Genomic DNA, 19686 nt, shown 5'->3' with positions numbered 1-19686 from the left:
AAATTTGTTTAGGGGGACATTCAGGGGTGCCCGTTTCTGCTGGGCTGTTTGCCTTTGGCTGAAAAAAAATTATCCCCGCTATTAGCAGGGAGGCCCATTCATGCTGAGCTGTTCGCGTTTGGCTGACAGGGATCTTCCCTGATACTAGCCACACGGTGGGAGTATGTGTGAAGCAATCATCCCAGAGAATTGGGTGGTGGTGGGGGGAGAGAGGGGTTGGGATGTGCTGCACATTCACCCTAAAACGGCAGCCCCTCCTTTTAAATGGCCAACTCAACAGGCTTTGCTTGGTATGGGAAAGGAGAGCACTGCTGTTTGAAACCATTCCCACATGTTATGAAGGTTGAAGAAGCCAAAACCTTTTGCCTTACCATAGCTGCTTGCAAGCCAAATTCTGTTGCCCAGCTGAGCATGTGTGATGTCTCACATCAAACCAGCAGGCACTCAATATAAGAGGCAAAATCCGACCTTGTACCAAAAGCACTGTGCTGTGTAATGTGAATCACTTGATTCAGTGTGAAATAGTCTTACATTTTAGAGAACAAAGGGATCTTTTTAAATACTATTCTCCCTTTTTTTCCTCCCGCAGCTGCAAACGTTTCTACGCTCCCCCTATCATCTCCGTCCCAGAGGCTAGCGCAGATTAGAGGGTGAAAAAAACGCACTCGCAACAACATGTTCTCAGAGCTCATGCAGTCCTTCTGCACTGAAAGAGCTCAGCAGAATGCATGGAGGAAAATAATGGTAGAGTCTTGGAAAGCCTTAAATGAATGCGATGAAAGGAGGGAGGAGCATGATGAGAGGTGGCAGGAAGCAATGCTGAGACTAATGGGGGAGCAAACTGACATGCTCAGACGTCTGGTGGAGCTGCAGGAAAGGCAGCAGGAGCACAGACCACCGCTGCAGCCTCTGTATAACCGCCTACCCTCCTCCCCAAGTTCCATATCCTCCTCACCCAGATGCCCAAGAACGCGGTGGGAGGTGGGGGGAGGCTATGGGCACCCAGCCATTCCACCCCAGAGGATTGCCCAAGCAACAGAAGGCTGGCATTCAGTAAGTTTTGAACTGCAGTGTGGCCTTGTCCTTCCCTTCTCCCCTAATCCACCATTCCACCCAGTGCTTCCCTCCTCACCCCCCGTCCCCCCCGGACTACCTTGCTAGTTTTCCCCCTATTTGTGTGTCGAATTAATAATGAATGCATGATTTTGAAACAATAATGACTTTATTGCCTCTGAAAGCGGTGATTGAAGGGGGGAGGTCAGTTGGCATACAGGGAAGTAGAGTCAACCAAGGGGGCGGGTTTTCATCAAGGAGAAACAAAGAGAACTGTCACACCATAGCCTGGCCAGTCATGAAACTGGTTTTCAAAGCTTCTCTGATGCGCAGGGCGCCCAGCTGTGCTCTTCTAATCGCCCTGGTGTCTGGCTGTCTGTAATCGGCCGCCAGGCGATTTACCTCAACCTCCCACCGCACCATAAACTCCTCCCCCTTACTCTCACAGATATTGTGGAGTACACAGCAAGCAGCAATAACAGTGGGAATATTGGTTTCGCTGAGGTCTAACCGAGTCAGTAAACTGTGCCATTGAGCTTATAAACTTCCAAAGGCACATTCTACCACCATTCTGCACTTTCTCAGCCTATAGTTGAACTGCTCCTTACTACTGTCCAGGCTGCCTGTGTATGGCTTCATGAGCCATGGCATTAAGGGGTAGGCTGGGTGCCCAAGGATAACTATAGCCATTTCAACATCCCCAATGGTAATTTTCTGGTCTAGGAAGTAAGTTCCTTCCTGCAGCTGTTCAAACAGACCAGAGTTCCTGAAGATGCGAGCGTCATGTACCTTTCCTGGTCATCCCACGTTGTCGGTGAAACGTCCTTCATGAGCCACCAGTGCTTGCAGCACCATGGAAAAGTACCCCTTGTGGTTTAGGTACTGGCTGCCAAGGTGGTCCGGTACAAAGATAGGGATATGGGTTTCGTCAATCGCCCCACCACAGTTAGGGAATCCCATTGCAGCAAAACCATCCGCTATGACCTGCACGTTTCCCAGAGTCAGTACCCTTGATAGCAGCAGCTCAGTGATTGCATTGGCTACTTGGATCACAGCAGCCCCCACGGTAGATTTACCTACTCCAAATTGATTCCTGACTGACCAGTAGCTGTCTGGCATTGCAAGCTTGCAGAGGGCTATCGCCACTCACTTCTCAACTGTGAGGGCTTCTCTCATCTTGCACTTCAGAGCAGGGGAAAGCAAGTCACAAAGTTCCATGAAAGTGCAATTATGCACGTGAAAGTTTCACAGCCACGGGAATCATCCCAGACCTGCAACACTGTACAGTCCCACCAATCTGTGCTTGTTTCCCAGGCCCGTAATCGGCGTTCCACAGCATGAATCTGCCCCATTACTACCATGATGTCCAAATTGCCAGGGCCTGTGCTTTGAGAGAAGTCTGTGTCCATGTCCTCATCACTATCGTGATCGTGCTGTCGTCGCCTCCTTGCCTGCTTTTGCAGGTTCTGCACATACTGCAGGATAATGCATGAGCTGTTTTCAATGCTCGCAACAGCAGCGGTGAGGTGAGCGGGCTCCATGCTTGCCGTGGAATGGCATCTGCAGGAGAGTAGAGTTGCAGCAGAAGCAGTGGATGATGATGGATGCCACGAGAATAGATATTGATACAGAATGACGAGAGGACCTGTGAGGTGGATTCATGGCACCAGGAGAGCAGAGTTGCAGCAGAAGCGGAGGCTGACGACGGATGCCACGAGAATAGATATTGATACAGAACGACGAGAGGACCTGTGAGGTGGATTCATGGCACCAGGAAAGCGGTGGATGATAACGGTTAGCAGTCCTACTGCACCATCTGCTGGCAGCAGCACCCAGGACACAACAGCAGTATTGACAGTGATCTGAGCTGAGCGGGCTCCATGCTTGCTGTGGTATGGCGTCTGCACAGAAAAAAGGCATGAAACGATTGTCTGCCGTTGCTTTCACAGAGGGAGGGGCGACTGACGACATGTACCCAAAACCACCCGCAATAATGTTTTTGCCTCATCAGGCATTGGGAGCTTAACCCAGAATTCCAATGGGTGTCAGAGACTGCGGGAACTGTGGGATAGCTAGCTACAGTGTACCGCTCCATAAGTCGATGCTAGCCACGGTAGTGAGGATGCACTCCACCGACTTAATGTGCTTAGTGGGGACGTACACAATCAACTGTATAAAATCAATTTTTAAAAATCGACTTCTATAAAATCAACCTAATTTCATAGTGTAGACATACCCTCAGTGTGATTAATGATCTTGATGATAAAGTGCAGCAATTTGGAAAGTATGTCAGTGTCTGTCTTTGTCATCATCATGGTTCTGGAGTTTGGGTAACATAAAGTTCTAACTTGTTTTCCCAGAGATAATTGTAATACATGGTGCTCTCTTAGTATTGGCTGGTTTCAGACCTCCTGGATTTGGCAGAGAGGTTTTGTCAGACACAATAGGTCTCTGCAAGGACCATGCTTGAGGTGTTTGGCTTGCTGGATACAACAGCAGAGTATTCCCTTGCAGCTAACAGTCAATTACTTCTGACCTCTTCAAAGGCTTGGAAAGCTCTGAGTGTTGTATGTCGCCATGCTGATCTATTTGACACACCTTTCTCAAGATCATCTGGTTTTATTGCACCAAAGTGTATGCTGTTCTTGATTCTGTCCTTGTAGCGCTTTCTGGGGCAGCCTTGATTCCAGTATCCTTGTGCCAATTCTCCATAGAAAATTTTTCTCAGAGTCGATCTTCAGGCATCTTCAGGTATCTGGGTAATAACACTTGTTTCAATTGAGGATGGCCTGTTCAGTAGTTGTCTGAAGTGTTCAACCCATCTCTGTTCCATGCCATGTTTGTCTTTGATGATTCTTCTGCCATCAGCCTTCATGAGCGAACCTGTGCCCACCTTTGAAGGTCCATAGGCTAGCTTCAAGGAATCAAAGAACTTCTTTGTTTCATTTGTTTCCGCATACATTTGAATGTCTTCTGCTAACTTCTCCCACCATTTATTTTGTGTTGAGCGTAGTTGTCTTAGTGTCTTGCTTTGCAGATGTTTGAATCTGTCTTTCAGGTGGACTGAGTATCATTTTGCCAGTTTTCGAAAGCCTCACTTTTTCATTCAAGAGTACTATGATTTCCTTATCATTTTCATCAAACCAGTCGTGGTTTGTCTCTGTAGGATGCATGGTTTAATCTAGCAATATCAGGGGACATCTTGATGGTTTTGGGGCATTTCAGGCATGTGGGTACAATATGTAAATTCAGTATTGACCTAATCATTCTATCATCTGTCCAGCATTCTGCTCCTCGCATGGCTCTGGTGATCCTGACATCCCTTACGTTACAATGTAGGGGTATGCTTACCCTGCTGAACATACACGTGTGGCCTTCCTCCAGGGTCCCAGTGGACCTTTTCTATGAACTTCCACTTTTGTGCCCCTGCAGATAGTGGAAGTTTGTTGTTCAGCGGGCCCTTCTATTTGTCTGTGGGACAGGGGTATGCATCGAGGAGAAGCTATAGTGGTGTTGATGGTGGGGGTGCACTGGCGGTTATGGAGGCTATTTCCTTGTGGGTATTTTGTAATCTTGTAGCTTCTCTAACCAAGTCAGGTGTGGGTGCCCCATCCCACTGTGCTCGGTTGGCTCTGTACTGCATCAGGGTTCACCAGGCTAGTTGGCAAACCTCATTATCAGTTAGCGCTCTCTCTTCCCCCTCATCCTTCTGCCTAGAGGTGTCAGCCTGATATTGCCGAAGATCTGGGTATACCCGACCCCCCTGCCGACCCCTATTCCCTTGTCCTCGGAATGACCCCTAGCATATTTTCCCCGGGACCCAGTAATCCCTTTTGCACCACTTTCGTTCGTATATGTAACTGCTGGTTCTCTTGCCGCCACATAAGAGACCCTTTCTTTCTTTTTTTATGGTGGGTGTGGTCCAGAGTGAGTAGTTATTTGTTGGACCAATCCCCTTAGCTCCCCTAGGTTAGCTGGGTGGTTATCCTGCCAAATTGCAAGTTTACCAGAGTAATAGGGGGCCAAAGAAGCAGCGCCATCCCTTAAGGACTGGACACTGAATGCTAGCTCATCTATCGGGGTGGCACCGTCAACTGCTACCAGACCAGCCATTACTTGCATCAGAGCCCATCGGGTTAAATAATTCTTGGGGTCCTCATTAGGCTCCTGGACGGAGGCCACAACTTGTGCTATAAAGTTATGCTTGCCTATCTGTTCCCCAAATGTTGCCATTAGACCCAGGACACTGACCTCTAATTTCCAAGGCCACACATACCCCCATGAGTCAGTGGACTTCCAAGGTAGTTAGCCTCTCTCTTGCTGCAAGGTGTCTCGCTTCAGGGTCCCCAAATGTTCAGCAATTGCCTTTAAATCAGTGGCCGATACTGGAACTGTGGTAATGGTTGTGCTACACCCACCCGCTCTGGGAGTTGATACCGTGGTGTGTTGAATCGCTGCTACCAGGGCTATGGGAGCGCGCCCATCATATCTACATTCTTGCAGACTATTCCATATATCTTCCTCCCGAGTTTCCCTGGGGTCCCATATTTTTTCCTCCCAGGCCAGGCTTTCTTTGGGCAAGTTTTGATCCCATTCTCCTGCTGTGACTGCTGCAATTTGGCAAGTTTCAAAGCCTAGTTTCTGCTTAAGCTGCTTAATAATGGATTCGCAGTGGTTATGGTTTGCAGGAGCTCTGCCTTGTTCTAACGTTAATTTCTACACCATGCCCTGTAGGTCTTGGTTTTCTTTTAATATTTTATTTTTTCCCTCTACCTGTTCCAGTAATTCTCTCCCTTGCTTTTTAGTTCCCATACAGTATCTTTAAGCCTGTCCAATTGTCCGTGGACCCCTGTAGTTAATACTTTCCATTTATCTGCTTCTTGTTCACTCGCGCTGAGCTTTTCACGCAGTGTAGTATTTTCTGCTTGGCAATTTGCCAGCCAGAGGAACGCCTCATTACAGGCTTTCCACAATAGCCAGAGTGCAGCCAAATCCTTTTTTATTGGGGTTGAAGGTTTATAAATCAACAAATATTTTGCCAATTTGTCTTCCAAATTGGCTATGGTGTGGACATCAGCTATTGCTTGTTCCATCCATGGCTATGGACAAATTTCTGCAAAATTTGTAACACAGGTAATCTCTTGTACCCACAACAGCTTTTTCAGCTCCGCCTAAGCATCGTCCTTAGGGGACTCCTTTCATCTGAACATTTTGTATTTAAGGTCTTTGGTTGGTTTATATTTCTAATCGTTCTAAGATTCCGTGTGCCTGTGCTTGGTTCGGGGCTTACAACAACCCTTCTCTTTTTTCACCTCTGTTGCCCGTGCCAGTGCCAGGGCTTGCAAATTTAACCCGTTCCAGGCCAGAGGGAGAGACGCTAAGCCTCCCTCTGTATCACTCAGCCTACTAACACTGAGGGTTCATACACCAAGCATAAAAATCCCTCCCAGAATCGGAGCGAGAAACACTAAGTTCTCCTCTTGTGCTCAGTCTTGCTATGGCTGAGGGTGTATGCACCAAGGATATTTTGGGTTAGAGCGAGGATCTCTAAGTCCTCCTCCTACTGCCTGACCCTACTACGATCAGGGGCATACCCACCTCCAATTGTTTTCCCCCAGCAACCCGGGGTGGAGAGAAGAATGCTAAACCTTTCTCCTATTTCTCAGCCCTGCTACGACTGAGAGCGTGTATATCTTTTAACCATCAAAATTTTCAATTAATAGAATATCAACAGTGAAGACAATATTAACCACAAATGGTTCCCTCTTTACTGCCCGGTATCTCTATGATGGGATGTGCACACCTGAATGATCGATCACTTTTAAGTGTATGGTATACCTTTTTAGCAGTATTTTCAACAATTACAGTGCGTATTCTTCCCCTTTGCATTCTCCACCAAAAATGTTATGCTTATACAAAGCACTTGAAATCTTTTATAGGGGAGAAGGCAATGCGCCACATTTATTGAGAATACAGCAGTTAGCATATGCTTTTCAGTCACACACACACACACACACACACACACACACCATGCACACAGTCCTGCCAGTTGATATTATAGTTACCAGTCCAGAGTCTGGATCAATCTAATGGCCAGCTAGATTGGTCCCAGAGGGGAGCCGGGCTCTGTCGGTCGCGATCCGATGCTCCTGGAGTTGTTGGCAAGACGAACCCAAATTTCCATGGCAAAGCACCCTGTTCTTATAGTTCTTTCTTTTCATTGAAGTCTATGGATTTTGCTGTGTCATTTTATGATCGGTTACTCCGTAATTGGTGTTATGTTTTCATGGCTTCTTTCATTCCAAAACACCTCCAGGAGGGTCATCCTATCCTGGTTTCAATTTAATTCATTATCTTGTGTTAGCCTCCACCTCAGGGTCGTCAATCTGCCCTTTCTCAATCATGGATGCGCATTGATGGTTCTCTGGTGTTGATAAGTCTTGTTAAGTCTCTCCTCCCTTGACCATCTGTCTTCAGCAATGGCCTTCACACCTTATCTTTTCCTGATACATACATTCCTCATTCACACAAACAGTTCTTTGCAGAGACTTTCCAAAGGTAACAAAAGCAGTGGTTTATGTTGAACAAGAAAGGCATTGTAATAGACCTTACTAAATCTTGTAACTGTCTTTTCCCACACTGGGGCCTGGGCTTCCGAAATTCCTCTAATCTAATTAATATAGACACAGACAAGATCCTGTCTGTGATTTACAAGACATGAACAAAAAGAAAATGGCTAATACTAGTATCCACTATCCTATTTATTTATTCTAATACCTTAATTCTTACTATAATGCATACAATGTATATAGTCAAAACATAATCAATTATATAGCACAGTATCCATGGTACAACACAGTGCAATCCTAAAAAGGGCTGCCCTGTTGCCTGGGGTGTTGCCGAGCTTCCTTACTGCCCTTGAGTCAGTAATGGGCGGCCAATGTCCCAGGCCACCTGTGTGCAGTAATCATCTTCACCTGTTGCTTTGCCACTCCCCCATTGCTACAGGACTTTTGAAGAGAGATGTGCACGAATGACGTGTGCGGGAGGTTGATTAAAATGGGAATCATTGCACTGGGACAATCCCATTCTCTTAGCTGCTGAAGCTTGGCACAGCGGCACAAAGGCGGTTACAACTGGAGGGTTCTTTAGCTGCAGTGGATAGTCATAACTTCTATAGTGCCCCGTCGTGCCTTTCGCCTTCCACAATGTGTTGTTGCATTGCTTTTCAAGCTGTTGGACCGATATATGGTCTCTTCTGCCTTGGCTACCAGAACAGTCTTTGTATGCTTGGGAGGGCAATCCTTAAATCACCGTCAGTTTTCACACTTCCAGTTACACTCACCAGGTTTAGCCTGCCTGCCGCATACTTACAGCTACTTGGAGCCACAGGTGAGAGCTGAGTGTACAGTGGGAACCAAAGAGGAAAAGAACCACTCAATATCCCTTGTCTGTGTATACATGCACAATAACACATTCAAGACCTACCTCCTATGGCACATTAGGCCGAAATTATGTATCTGGACCTTGTAATTGTGTGGCACATTGGCACATCCCAAGACTTCTCCTCTTCATTACTCTTTCAAGCCTAGTATACTTCAATCAATGTAATGTCCCTTATGGGGTTTAATCTGATATTAAATTCAATTTATTTTACTCTGACTCAAAACTTGCAGTGTCCGTCAGATGTTAGTATTGCATGTATAACTGCATTGTAGCTGTTGGGGAGAAGTTGTAGATTTTGACAGCAGGAGAGTAGGAAGCCATTTATGTCTGTTGATACTGTCAAAGGGCTGCATTTACTCTTTCTCTCTCCATTTTGGGGAACGGCGGAAGTGAATTTAAATTTGACAGTATATGTTTACCCCACCATACCCTACCCAATATCTGCCTCTAAATTGTTAGCAATAGATATATTAGCTTGATATTTCTGCTACAATGAAATCTATGGTGTGAACAGGGGCAGAGTTAAGATTTTTTATCATTTATGTAATCTTATTTGTGATTTTTTTTATAATCTGTAATGTTTTTACCTCATTTTCTGCTCTAAGAATTAAACTCTTCATTTCATTAATCATTTCCTTAACCCTTTTATTGGTTTATTTTGCCTTAAGTGCCTTCAATTTTTGGATCTCTGGTGACCCTAGAGAACCCTGGTGATCTCTAGGGTCACCAGCTAAAGAGTTGGTGACCCTTTGCTTTTGTAACACCTCTTCTATATTTATTTTCAGAGATTTCTTCACTTGTGTTCAAATTATTTCTCAACATTTGCAGTAGTTTATATAATGGACAGTAATTAGGATTCTTTTTCCTGGAAGATAGCCATAACAATTTTGGACTTGCTTTCGATAAGTGGCAGGCTAATAGGTTAATGTCACTTATATTACGCATCACACATTATATTTTTGCTAACCATTTATATTTAATTTAGGACTCTGGCGACAGGCATTCCTGAGTATGGCTTTTTAATAAACCCCAAGAAGACCATGATGAATTTTCCTGTTGATGAGGATATCCCAGGATGTTCCAAATTTAAACAGTTACCATATTGCGCTGTGATCCCATGGTGTGGGTTGTTACTAGATATACAGACACTTGAGGTTTACTGTGACTACTCCAGGTAAATATGGACACTGGTTAAACTTCCTAGTATAAATTAATATGTACTGAGATGCACAAGAATATTGTTTTTGCTAATGATATAGGTGAGTCCACTACAAAATGAGTCTGATCAGCTCTGCCTCTCATACAATGAATGAGAACATTCTGTCGTGCAGTAAGAGGCCTTCATCATCACTCCACTCTAGCTTAACATTTCACATCCAACCCGTAGTGGTTTCTAAGAAATGCATCTGATGGTCTGTAGTTCAGTTTCAAGTGCACAGATGTCTATAACAACACAACCTCATAGCCTCAGGTGGTATTACTGGACATCTTGCTGACATTCTGAATGGAAGAACTAAGGATTGAATGGGCTATGGAACTTGATTAATTTCCTATGGATTATTGGGGACTGAACATGCTACACTCCAGTGATATTCCCTTGGTGGTGCTAAGTCATATTGATTGAACTGTATCATGGAAAATTATAGTGGTAGCTCCCATGTGTGTACCTGATGTCTGGATAAACTTTGGTTTCTAAGCTTGTCAGTCAGGCACTTTTCATCACCAAAAATCATATGAAAAAGATTATGGTTCTGTTTCTACTCTACCATTTTTGTGGATGTATTATGTACACACACACTGCGTGTATATATTTTTTTTGTTCATGGTTGGCACTCTAAATTTTTTTTTCTTTAAGAAGAGAATATACGCCCATGGAAACTGTATCTTGTGAAAAAGGAGGCAGTCACAAGATGTGAACCAGTGTTTTAACAGTAGGCATGGAGGAAGAATGGTGGACTTCAGAAATATTTATAGATGGCAAAGTGAAAGGTTTGGTGAAAGCCTAGTTTCAAGGAGAGAAAAATGGAGGGTAATCAAAGATAACATCAAGGTTGCTAACTAGAGTGACTGGTAGGATAGTGGAATTGTCATCTGTGATAGAGAGAGAATTGCTTAAGTGGCTTGGGAAGAGAACTTTAAAATAGGACTGATGCAGGGCATTTTCTTGGAGGTCCCTTCCTTGCTATGTCTGTTATAAGAGCGCTCTATATCTGTATGTAAATAAATAAGGTGCCAGTAGATGGCACTCAAGAAGATGAAAAATTATTCCTGGATTTTGTAGGATAAGCAAAGCTTGTTGATAGGCTTAGCAAATGGCTTCTTCTGTGCAACTGTTTACATGGTGCTCTTAACACAATGCAAACAAAGAAACTCTTGACACTATGGACCCACGTGCTGTGGGAGTATTGGTGGTGGGGAGAAGGGATGGGGTGGAGGAACTTTTAGAACTTTGGAATACCTCCTGAGAACGTCTTTGAGTCAGATGGGCTTCACTTAGGTTGCTAATATTTTATTTTTAAGGGCCATCAGGGACCACTATAATCATCTAGTCTGAATCCTACCTAATATAGGCATGGAATTTCACCCAGTAATTACTGCAGCAAATTCAAAGTTGGTTGAGATAAAGTACATCTTTAAATCAAAAACAGATGTCTTTCTAAAAGATTTCAATGAATGGAGAATTATCCCATTCCAATGGTTAATTACCCTCACTCACTGTTTTAAAAAACCCCCAAAAACCTGAACCTTATTTCTAGTATGAATTTGTTTCATCTTTCACCATTGGACCTGTTGTGCTTTTGTCTGCTAGATTAAAGAGCCCTCTCCTACCAGAAATCTTATCCTCATGTAGGTACTGTACAGGGGCATCTCCAGGCCCCAGCACGCCAAGCGTGTGCTTGGGGCGGCAAGCCGCAGGGGGTGCTCTGCCGGCGCCGCAAGGGTGGCAGGCAGGCTGCCTTCGGCGGCTTGCCTGCGGAGGGTCCACTGGTCCCGCAGCTTCGGAGGACCCTCCGCAGGCAAACCGCCGGAGGCAGCCTGCCTGCCGTGCTTGGTGCGGCAAAATCCCTAGAACCGCCTTTGGTACTGTAGACAGTGATCAAATAACCTCTTAACCTTCTTTTTGATAAGCTATGTAGATGGAGCTTTTAAAGTCTCCCGCTGAAAGGCAACTTTCCAGATCTTGAATTCAAGATCATTCAAGCTATTGTCTAAACCCTCTCCAATTTTTCAATACCTTTTTAAGTATGGACACCTGAACTGGTCACAGAATTCCAGTAATAGTTTCACTGCACTAATGCCTTACACAGAGATTAAAATAACCTCCCTTTTTCTACTTGATATTCCCTTCCTTATACATCCATGGGAGTGCATATTGTAAGTATGGCCTACGTTCTTTGTTCCTAGATATATATCTTAGGTCATATTAAAATGCATAGTCTGTATAAGTGACCTGTTGTCCTTTTTATTTACCACTAACTCTTGTGTTGTCAGCAAACAATTAACTAGAAAAAAATGTAAATTCATTGCTTATAACAATAGTGAATATTACTTCCCCAAAACAGATCCTTGCAGGACCCATTGCAAACATCTCCATTGGATGATCGTTTCCCATTTACTTTTTGGCACCTCTGACCACTCCTTTAATAATAGTAAATAATACAATCTGTATAGAATAAAAAGGGAAGAGCTAGTCAGAGTGTAAGAAATGGCTTCAGGAGGGGCTGCTGAAAGTCCTGAGGATAAAAGAACCTATATTGGAAATGGAAATGGGGGCGAGGGAGGGTTGTGAACACAAATATTCAGGATAATTTAAGGAAGAAAATATGGGGAGCAAAAAGGCAAAATGAGTCGTCATAGCAAATCCCAAAGGGATGTAGCCTCTTTGCAGCTCGAGCTCTACCTGGATAGATTTCTAATTAGGCTGAAAGAGGAAAGGGGAAATAGGAAGGGCAGTTATAAGTATATCAAAGGAAAAAATACTAGTAGCAATAGGATGATTGTACATCTATTTTAATCTTTTTCTACTGTTTATAGAGTTTACAGAAATAATCATGTTAAAACTGTATTGTTTTTCCTCTTGTCTTTGTAGTTATGCCTGTACTTCTATCAGGTCAAGTCTCGCCTTCAATTCAAGCAACACAGCAGGGAAAAACATGAAATACAAACTTCTCACAGTCTTGAAGCTGAAATGTCATTGTTTATTTCTCAATTTACAGGTGAAAATTTAAAACTAAATATTTTACTTTTTTTTTTAATTTAGTGTTTCCAAAGTAATTTTAAATGTCCTTAGTTCTGACACTTAGTCTGATTATACAAAATGCTGAGCATATCCTGGAGGTGCTGAAGTTACTGAAAATTGAGGATGTTCAGCACTTTGCAGAATCAGACCCTTGCAGAATTGTGTGAATATGTGATTATAGGAATTTTTCAAGGGTGGTATAATATCTTATTTCCCCATGGTCCAATCCCAGGCTGTTGGATTTGAACAAAACATACATTTTTAGAAGCACTCTAATATACATTTGTGTAGATTTATCTTCTTTTTTGTGTCTTTTATTCTAGGTTAACAGTCTTAGAACAGTTTTCATTAACATTTATAAGATATTTTTGCTGCAGGCCTACAGGTATGTCAATGTCTTCTTCAATAACTCAGAAAATTTCAGTACTGTTACATGCCATGTGAAGGAGCTGTGGATTAGAGAAAAGTAATGCCATAAAAGTTTGCCCAATAGTTTTTGTATCAAGTTGTAGCATTCTTTCTACAGGTATTAAAATATATCAGCCCATGTAATGTTGAAAGATTCAGGATGTGCCGGTATATGAAGTGTGTTTAGGTTACGCTGCATTTTACTAAGTTGATCAGGAAGCAGTTTTGTTTTTAAAAATTTTTAAGCATGCACAAGTGACATAAGGAAGAAGAAATCTGGGATGAAATACTGTTCTGCTCCATTAGGATGACCAGAAAACATCATTCATTAACCAGATTATACTGAGAACTGCGTGTCTGGTGCAAAACTGTCAGGACTTTGACCTGTATTCTGCTGGTCCTGATTAAGGTATAATTTTCCCAAGTTAACTGCAGTTTCTTAACTGCTGATAATTTTTAATGACTTTATAGCTGAACAAGTGTAGCTGTTCTCAGTGAACGTTTGCTGATCTTCAGATAAAGTTTATATTTTGGTCAAGGACAAATGGAAATGATCGGTATTAACAACCAGCTAAAAAAGAGAGATTTTAATCTTTGTGCTTCACTTGCTGCTCATCTGCAATTGCATGTGGGGGAGAGCAAAGTAGAACACAAAGGGATGGAAATGTGCAAAACCATAGGAATGGGGGACAGGGTAAAAACTAAGTAGCTTGCTACCCATAAGATTGTAGGAGCCTCTCCATGCAAAGCATGCATGATGGGGCATGATGATGTTGCCCTATAATTCAGATGAGCTAATGCGTCCTGTTTGTAAAATTCTCTTGTCAGTCTGTATTGTTCTCGCCACTGGATCATTCCTTGCTTGAGAGGGGAGCTGGAAGTAATATGCTTGCAATTGTACTGTATTCCCCAAGCTTGCAATTCAGAGCTGATAAACCACGGCCTGTTGTCAATGACTGTTTCTTCTTGAATGCCAAAAAAATGTCTTTTTAAACTTTTCTTTGACTTTTTGACTTGTGGATCTAATTCTATTGAGTAGATTTTCTACAAATTTAGAAAAATATTCAGTGGCTATCATATAGATAGGTCTCCCCTATTTACACTGATCTAGTGCTTTTCTTTTCCAAGGGCTATCATTAGGGCCCTACCAAATTCACAGCTGTGAAAAATGCATCACAGACCGTGAAATCTGATCTACCCTATGATATCTGGCTACTGTAGGGGAGGGGCAGGGCTTGATGCGCCTCAGCCAGAGGCTCTTGCCGTGTGCTGGGCTCCAGTGGCTAGTCCCAGCTGAGCTCGGGAGGGATGGGACTTCCTCTTCCCCTGCATAGGCCGCTCCCAGGGCCAGGTCAGACCCACCTCCAGGAACCTCCCCCAGCTGCAGGAAGCTGTGCAGCTGCACTGCCTTCAGGGCTCACCTGTAAGGTTGGCCCTGCCCTCCCCCCGAAGAGATGACCCCTCATATCGTGTGACCCTCACTGCTACTGGTGGCAGCACTGGCTTTAGTGCCCCTGCCAGCAGCAGCACAGAAGCAAGAGTGGCAATCCAATTTCAGATGTAAATATCTAAAACCATTATACTGACTATTTTTAAAATCCTATGACTGTGAAATTGACCAAAATGGACTCTGAATTTGGTAGGGCCCTAACTATCATGTAATGCTGTGGCTGAACGGTTCTTCTAGTTTTATCTTTCCTACACCAGACTTGCATGATTTACTCTGCATTTTAGGTGAGTTTGTTGGCCCACTACACTGACATTTATGCTTGCTTCCACCATTTATTGAGGCCCAGGTGTCCCTCATATAACAATTCCAATATGTCATCCTATAAGGTCTGCGGGCTAAACCCACAAAAGACTTAGACACTTGACTACAAATAATTATTAATAATTATAATTGCCACTTTAGATGTCAAAGTCCTACATATATGCACCACTGCAATCCTCATAACCCTCACTCAGCTGTCACCAACTCTGTAGGTACCTAAGTTTCTCCCAGTGAGCATGTGCACAGCCATCTCAGACTAGGTGTTTGGGTGCCTACCCCATGCTAAGCCACAATGGGATCCTCAAACTAGGTGTTCCCCAACTTGTCTTGCCTGTGTCCACTGGGCATGCTCAGAGCATGCATAACCCCACTCAAAACAGGAGGTGCTCCTGTTATAATCTTTTGTCCAGTGTCTCGAGCACTCCCGCATGATATGGGAGACCCAGGTTCATTCCCCTCCTCCCCCTCATGTTGAAAAGGAATTTGAACTTAGGGTCTTCCTTCTCCCAGAAGAATGCGCTAACCACTGGGCTATGGGCTATTCCAGGGCGAATTTCTCTCAATCTTTCCTGTTGAAGTTGTTCCACTTTTTATAAACGGTAACTATGCATTGGAGCAGTGGGACTAGAACATGGGTCTCATATTCCATGTGAGTGCTCTAACACCTGGGCTGTAGTGTTATTCTCTCTTTTGTTGGCCCAAAGATTATTTAATAACCCACAGTGCAGTAGCTAGGGCATTTACCTGATAGATAGGAAACCCACATTCAAATCCCTTCCCCACATCAGGCAAAAGGGGGAATTGAATCTGGGGCTCCCGTATCCCCAGGTCAATGCTGTAACCACTGTGCTAAAAGTTATATGGGGCAGTGGTGATACCAGTATTTACTAGCTACATCTAGTAAGGAGATGCACCAACTAACCAACTATCTTCTGCTGGTGTAAATTTTTCTAGCTCTATTGAATACTACTACTTCTGTGCTACATGAGGGATGTGGCCTTTTATTTTCCATGACAAAAGCAGTATACCTTTCCCCCCAGTATTGACTCATTAAACTTGTTTAAGTCTACAGATATCACCATACCTACGTTTTTCATACAACTCCATAGGGAGACACCATTCTGTTTCAATAATTCTAATACCTCATTCTATTCCATTCTAACTATTGTTTCACTTTGGGAAGCAGCTGGTTTGGGCAGAGTTCAAAGGGCACAGCCCACCTTTCAAAAGAACTTGCACAGGTTCTCCCTTAAGTAAGCCATCTTTCCAACACCATTTCAACTTCCTATATGTTTTATGTGGCCTATCTCTGTGGCTGTGGTTTGAGCTAGAAGATTACTTACAATGGATCCATTAACATCAAAGGTGTGAAACTCATACTGTGACACAGGGTCTGGGGTCCCTCCCTAAGCTATATTTCATAACAAGGGAGAATGGGTAAGAGAAAAATCCAGTCTGCCTACTTGAATGGCCTAAGTTGTAAGTGTTCAATAAATATTTCTGTTCTGTAGTTATATCATATGATGATTATGATATATACTGATATATATACTCTCTATTCCAAGAGTAACTCAAGAGGATATTGAGTAACAGTGGCTACTAGAATTAGACATTTTTAAATCAGCAGGTCTGGATGGATAATTTGAATCCAAAAATTTTAAAAGAACTGGCTGAAGAGCTCACTGAACCATTAATGTGATTTTCAATAACTCTTGAAACACTGGGGAAGTTTCAGAAGAGTGGAAGAAAGCTAATGTTATGCCAATATTTAAAAAGGCTAAATGGGGTGACCCTGGTAATTATAGTTCTGTCAGCAGGGGTAATACCAGCCTCTTCCTAGTGGAGGGGCTGAGGTGGGCTAGACAGAAAACTAGGGGTGGGCTGTGCCACTTCCCTCTCTAGTAAATTCTGGTCCCACCCTTTGCCAAGAGGCTCTGCCTCCTTCCCATTGCCCTGCCCTTCTCCCTGCTCCTCAGATAGATGCTGGCCCCCCCTTGCCACAAGGCTCTGCTTCTCAGTGGTTTGAGCATTGGCCTGCTAAACCCAGGGTTGAGAGTTCAATCCTTGAGGAGGCCACTTAGGGATCTGGGGCAAAAATTGGTCCTGCTAGTGAAGGCAGGGGGCTGGACTCGATGACCTTTCGAGGTCCCTTCCAGTTCTAGGAGATTGGTATATCTCCAATTATTACCTTTTATTACCTTTATTACTCTCCATGGCCCTGGCCCCTGCTCCTCAGGTAAGTACTGGTCCCACCTCCTCCTCGCCCCACCCCTGAGGCCCTGTCCCCTGGCCAGGTTGGAGGCCAGAAGCCGGAGCTGGGCAGTGCAGGGTGGCTGCTGCGCTGGCTGGTGCCATGGTGCAGGCAGCCAAGGTGCTCCCCCGTCTTCTCCTGCTGCTGGTGCCCAGGGCTATGGGGCTACAGCTGCTCTTCAGCTCCCCGCCGCCCTTTGGTTACTTGCAGCCAGTAAGAACCACCTGGGCGGGGGGGTTTCCTTGGGGAGCAGCGACCGCGGGGGGCAGGGCACAGGAGCCTGGGCCAGAGCGGGTCAGTCCAGGCCATTATGGGGAACCCCAGACCCTTCATCTTCCCTGGGCAGCATGTCTCGGTGGGCAGGGACACAGGCTGGGGACTGCTTTTGGGCTCCCCTAGCCGCTGCTCAGTCTTCCTCTGCCCTGTTGGTGGTGGTGCTGCTGCCTTCAGAGCGGCCAGCAGCCGCCACTCTCCAGCCATCCAGCTCTGAAGGCAGCAGCAGTGGAGAAGTAAGGGTGGCAATGCATACCATGCCACCCTAACTTCTGCATAAAGTTTGGTCTTTGCACTGGGAGGACTAGCTATGACGGAGGGGTGCTAAGGGATAATTTGGGGAGGCCATACCCTTAACAAGCCATGCACCGCCCCTGTCTGTCAGCTTGACTTTGATCCCAGGCAAAATAATGGTACAGCTGATATATGGGACTCAATTAACAAAGAATTAAAGAAGGGGAATACAGTTAATGCCAATCACCATGGGTTTATGGAAAACAGATCTTGTCCAACTCTTTTGTCCATGTCATGCGGTACCAAGCCAAATGCCTCACTACAAGTGTATTGCATCAACACTATTGCCTTTATCAACCCAACTTGTAATCTCATAAAAAAAAAAATTGAACGAATCAAAATGAACATGGCACACATTAAATGAATTCAAACTGGCAGATCTCAAAATGTAATTGTAAATGGGGAATCATCAAGTGGAAATATTTCTACTGTGATCCTGCAGTCTAGTTTAACTATGCTTTTAACATTTTTACTAATGACCTGGAAAAAAAAAATAAAAAAATTTGGGGAGTGGTAACTGAAAAAGACTTGTGGGTCATGATGGATAATCAGCTGAACATGAGTTCTCAATGCGACACTGTGGCCAAAAAGGTTAATGTGCTCCTTGGATGCACAAATGGGGAAATATTGAGTAGGAATATTGTATAGCTCTAAATAATAGAGGACAGGTCACTGATACAGAGCAACGTGGACTGCCTAAGTGTAAGCAAACAATTGTGCATTTTAATACAACTGAATATAAACTTATACCTCTAGGAACAAAGAATGTAGGCCAAACTTTCAGGATGAGGGACTCTATCCTGCTGTAGCAGATGCTACACTGGGACCACCTGAAAGCTGCCAGAACAGCTGTTGCTGGGAATGGAGAAGAGATTTGGCCTGAGTTCCTCACCACCATCCTTTAAGGAGCACCATGTGGGGCAGGAACTGGGCAACCTCTTCTTCTTTTTCCCCCTACCCTGTAAATGTATGTCTGTTTTCTCCTCTCTTCCCCCCACTGTGACCCTCAGACCCAGCATCTGGTGCCAGCAGTTCATTCTTCCCTTCACCCAAGGAACTAAATGGGGCTCAAGATTCCCACTGCCTTTCCGAGAAAGGTATACAGGAGAGCCAGACCACGCTCTTCCAACTGCCACTCTAGATCTGGTACTGCCTGGCTTGGGGTCCTGGGTACTGGAGGAACAGTATCTTTCTCTCTGTGCCCTCATGGCAGTTTGAGTCAACTGGGTTGCTTGTTCTGACAGTCTCAAGGCTGGAACATGTTTGAGCCAGGAGAAGAGTCATTTTCACAAGACTGTGATACTGAGTAGGGTGTCTTGAGAATTCACTTCCCCTTTTCACTGTCACACACTACAACCTTTGGTCCATCAGTCTGACCTTCAGCAAACACCTAAGAGAAGGGCCTTAAACAGAGCCTGGAGTAATAGGGAGTGTATAGTTTAGCTGCAATAGTCTAATAATGTTGATATTGGTAAAGAAGCTATTATTATACTTCTAAATATTGTGTAGTGCCCAGGGTCTCTGATCAATGTTTTTAATTTTTTAAGATTGTCACTCGAGATTTTAAAAGTTTAATAGACTCTTTTATTATTAGGTTCCATGCATGTGTTCTCCAACTTCCCTTTAACCAGCAAGTTAGAAAAAACCCTGGCTTCTTCCTGAGGATCATTTCTGATACTGCATCTTGCTGCTATTCTATTTTGAAAACCAAAAACACAGGTATGGCATATTAAGTGGTTATGAATACCATAAAATAAAGAGGAATTTTAAAGTTTTAAAAATACACGTGTGACGGGGTTCAGAAGTGCAGTCCAGACCAGTGAGGGGTTGCCACTTGCCCACAATCCTGGGTGCCTCACAATGCTTTGCTGTTGTAGCTCACAATCAGCCTACCAGCATGTAGATCACACCCTGAGCGTCTGTATGCTAGACAACCCTTGTTCAGCTGTT

At 44.1% G+C, this 19686-nt stretch overlaps 1 protein-coding gene across 1 annotated transcript in view; it reads left to right on the top strand.

Annotated features, from left to right (window-relative positions):
• TERT (telomerase reverse transcriptase) overlaps window positions 1-19686 on the top strand; it is a 121010-nt gene that overhangs the window by 71804 nt on the left and 29520 nt on the right. Inside the window, exons 11-14 of the mRNA XM_045003381.1 lie at window positions 9485-9673; window positions 12590-12716; window positions 13063-13124; window positions 19331-19455. Coding sequence (XP_044859316.1) covers window positions 9485-9673; window positions 12590-12716; window positions 13063-13124; window positions 19331-19455 — 503 coding nt within the window. The remainder of the gene's footprint in view (window positions 1-9484; window positions 9674-12589; window positions 12717-13062; window positions 13125-19330; window positions 19456-19686) is intronic.

Source organism: Mauremys mutica, chromosome 2, assembly GCF_020497125.1.
Source record: "Mauremys mutica isolate MM-2020 ecotype Southern chromosome 2, ASM2049712v1, whole genome shotgun sequence".
Classification (NCBI taxonomy): domain Eukaryota; kingdom Metazoa; phylum Chordata; order Testudines; family Geoemydidae; genus Mauremys; species Mauremys mutica.
This window is presented reverse-complemented; position numbering and strand designations above follow the sequence as displayed.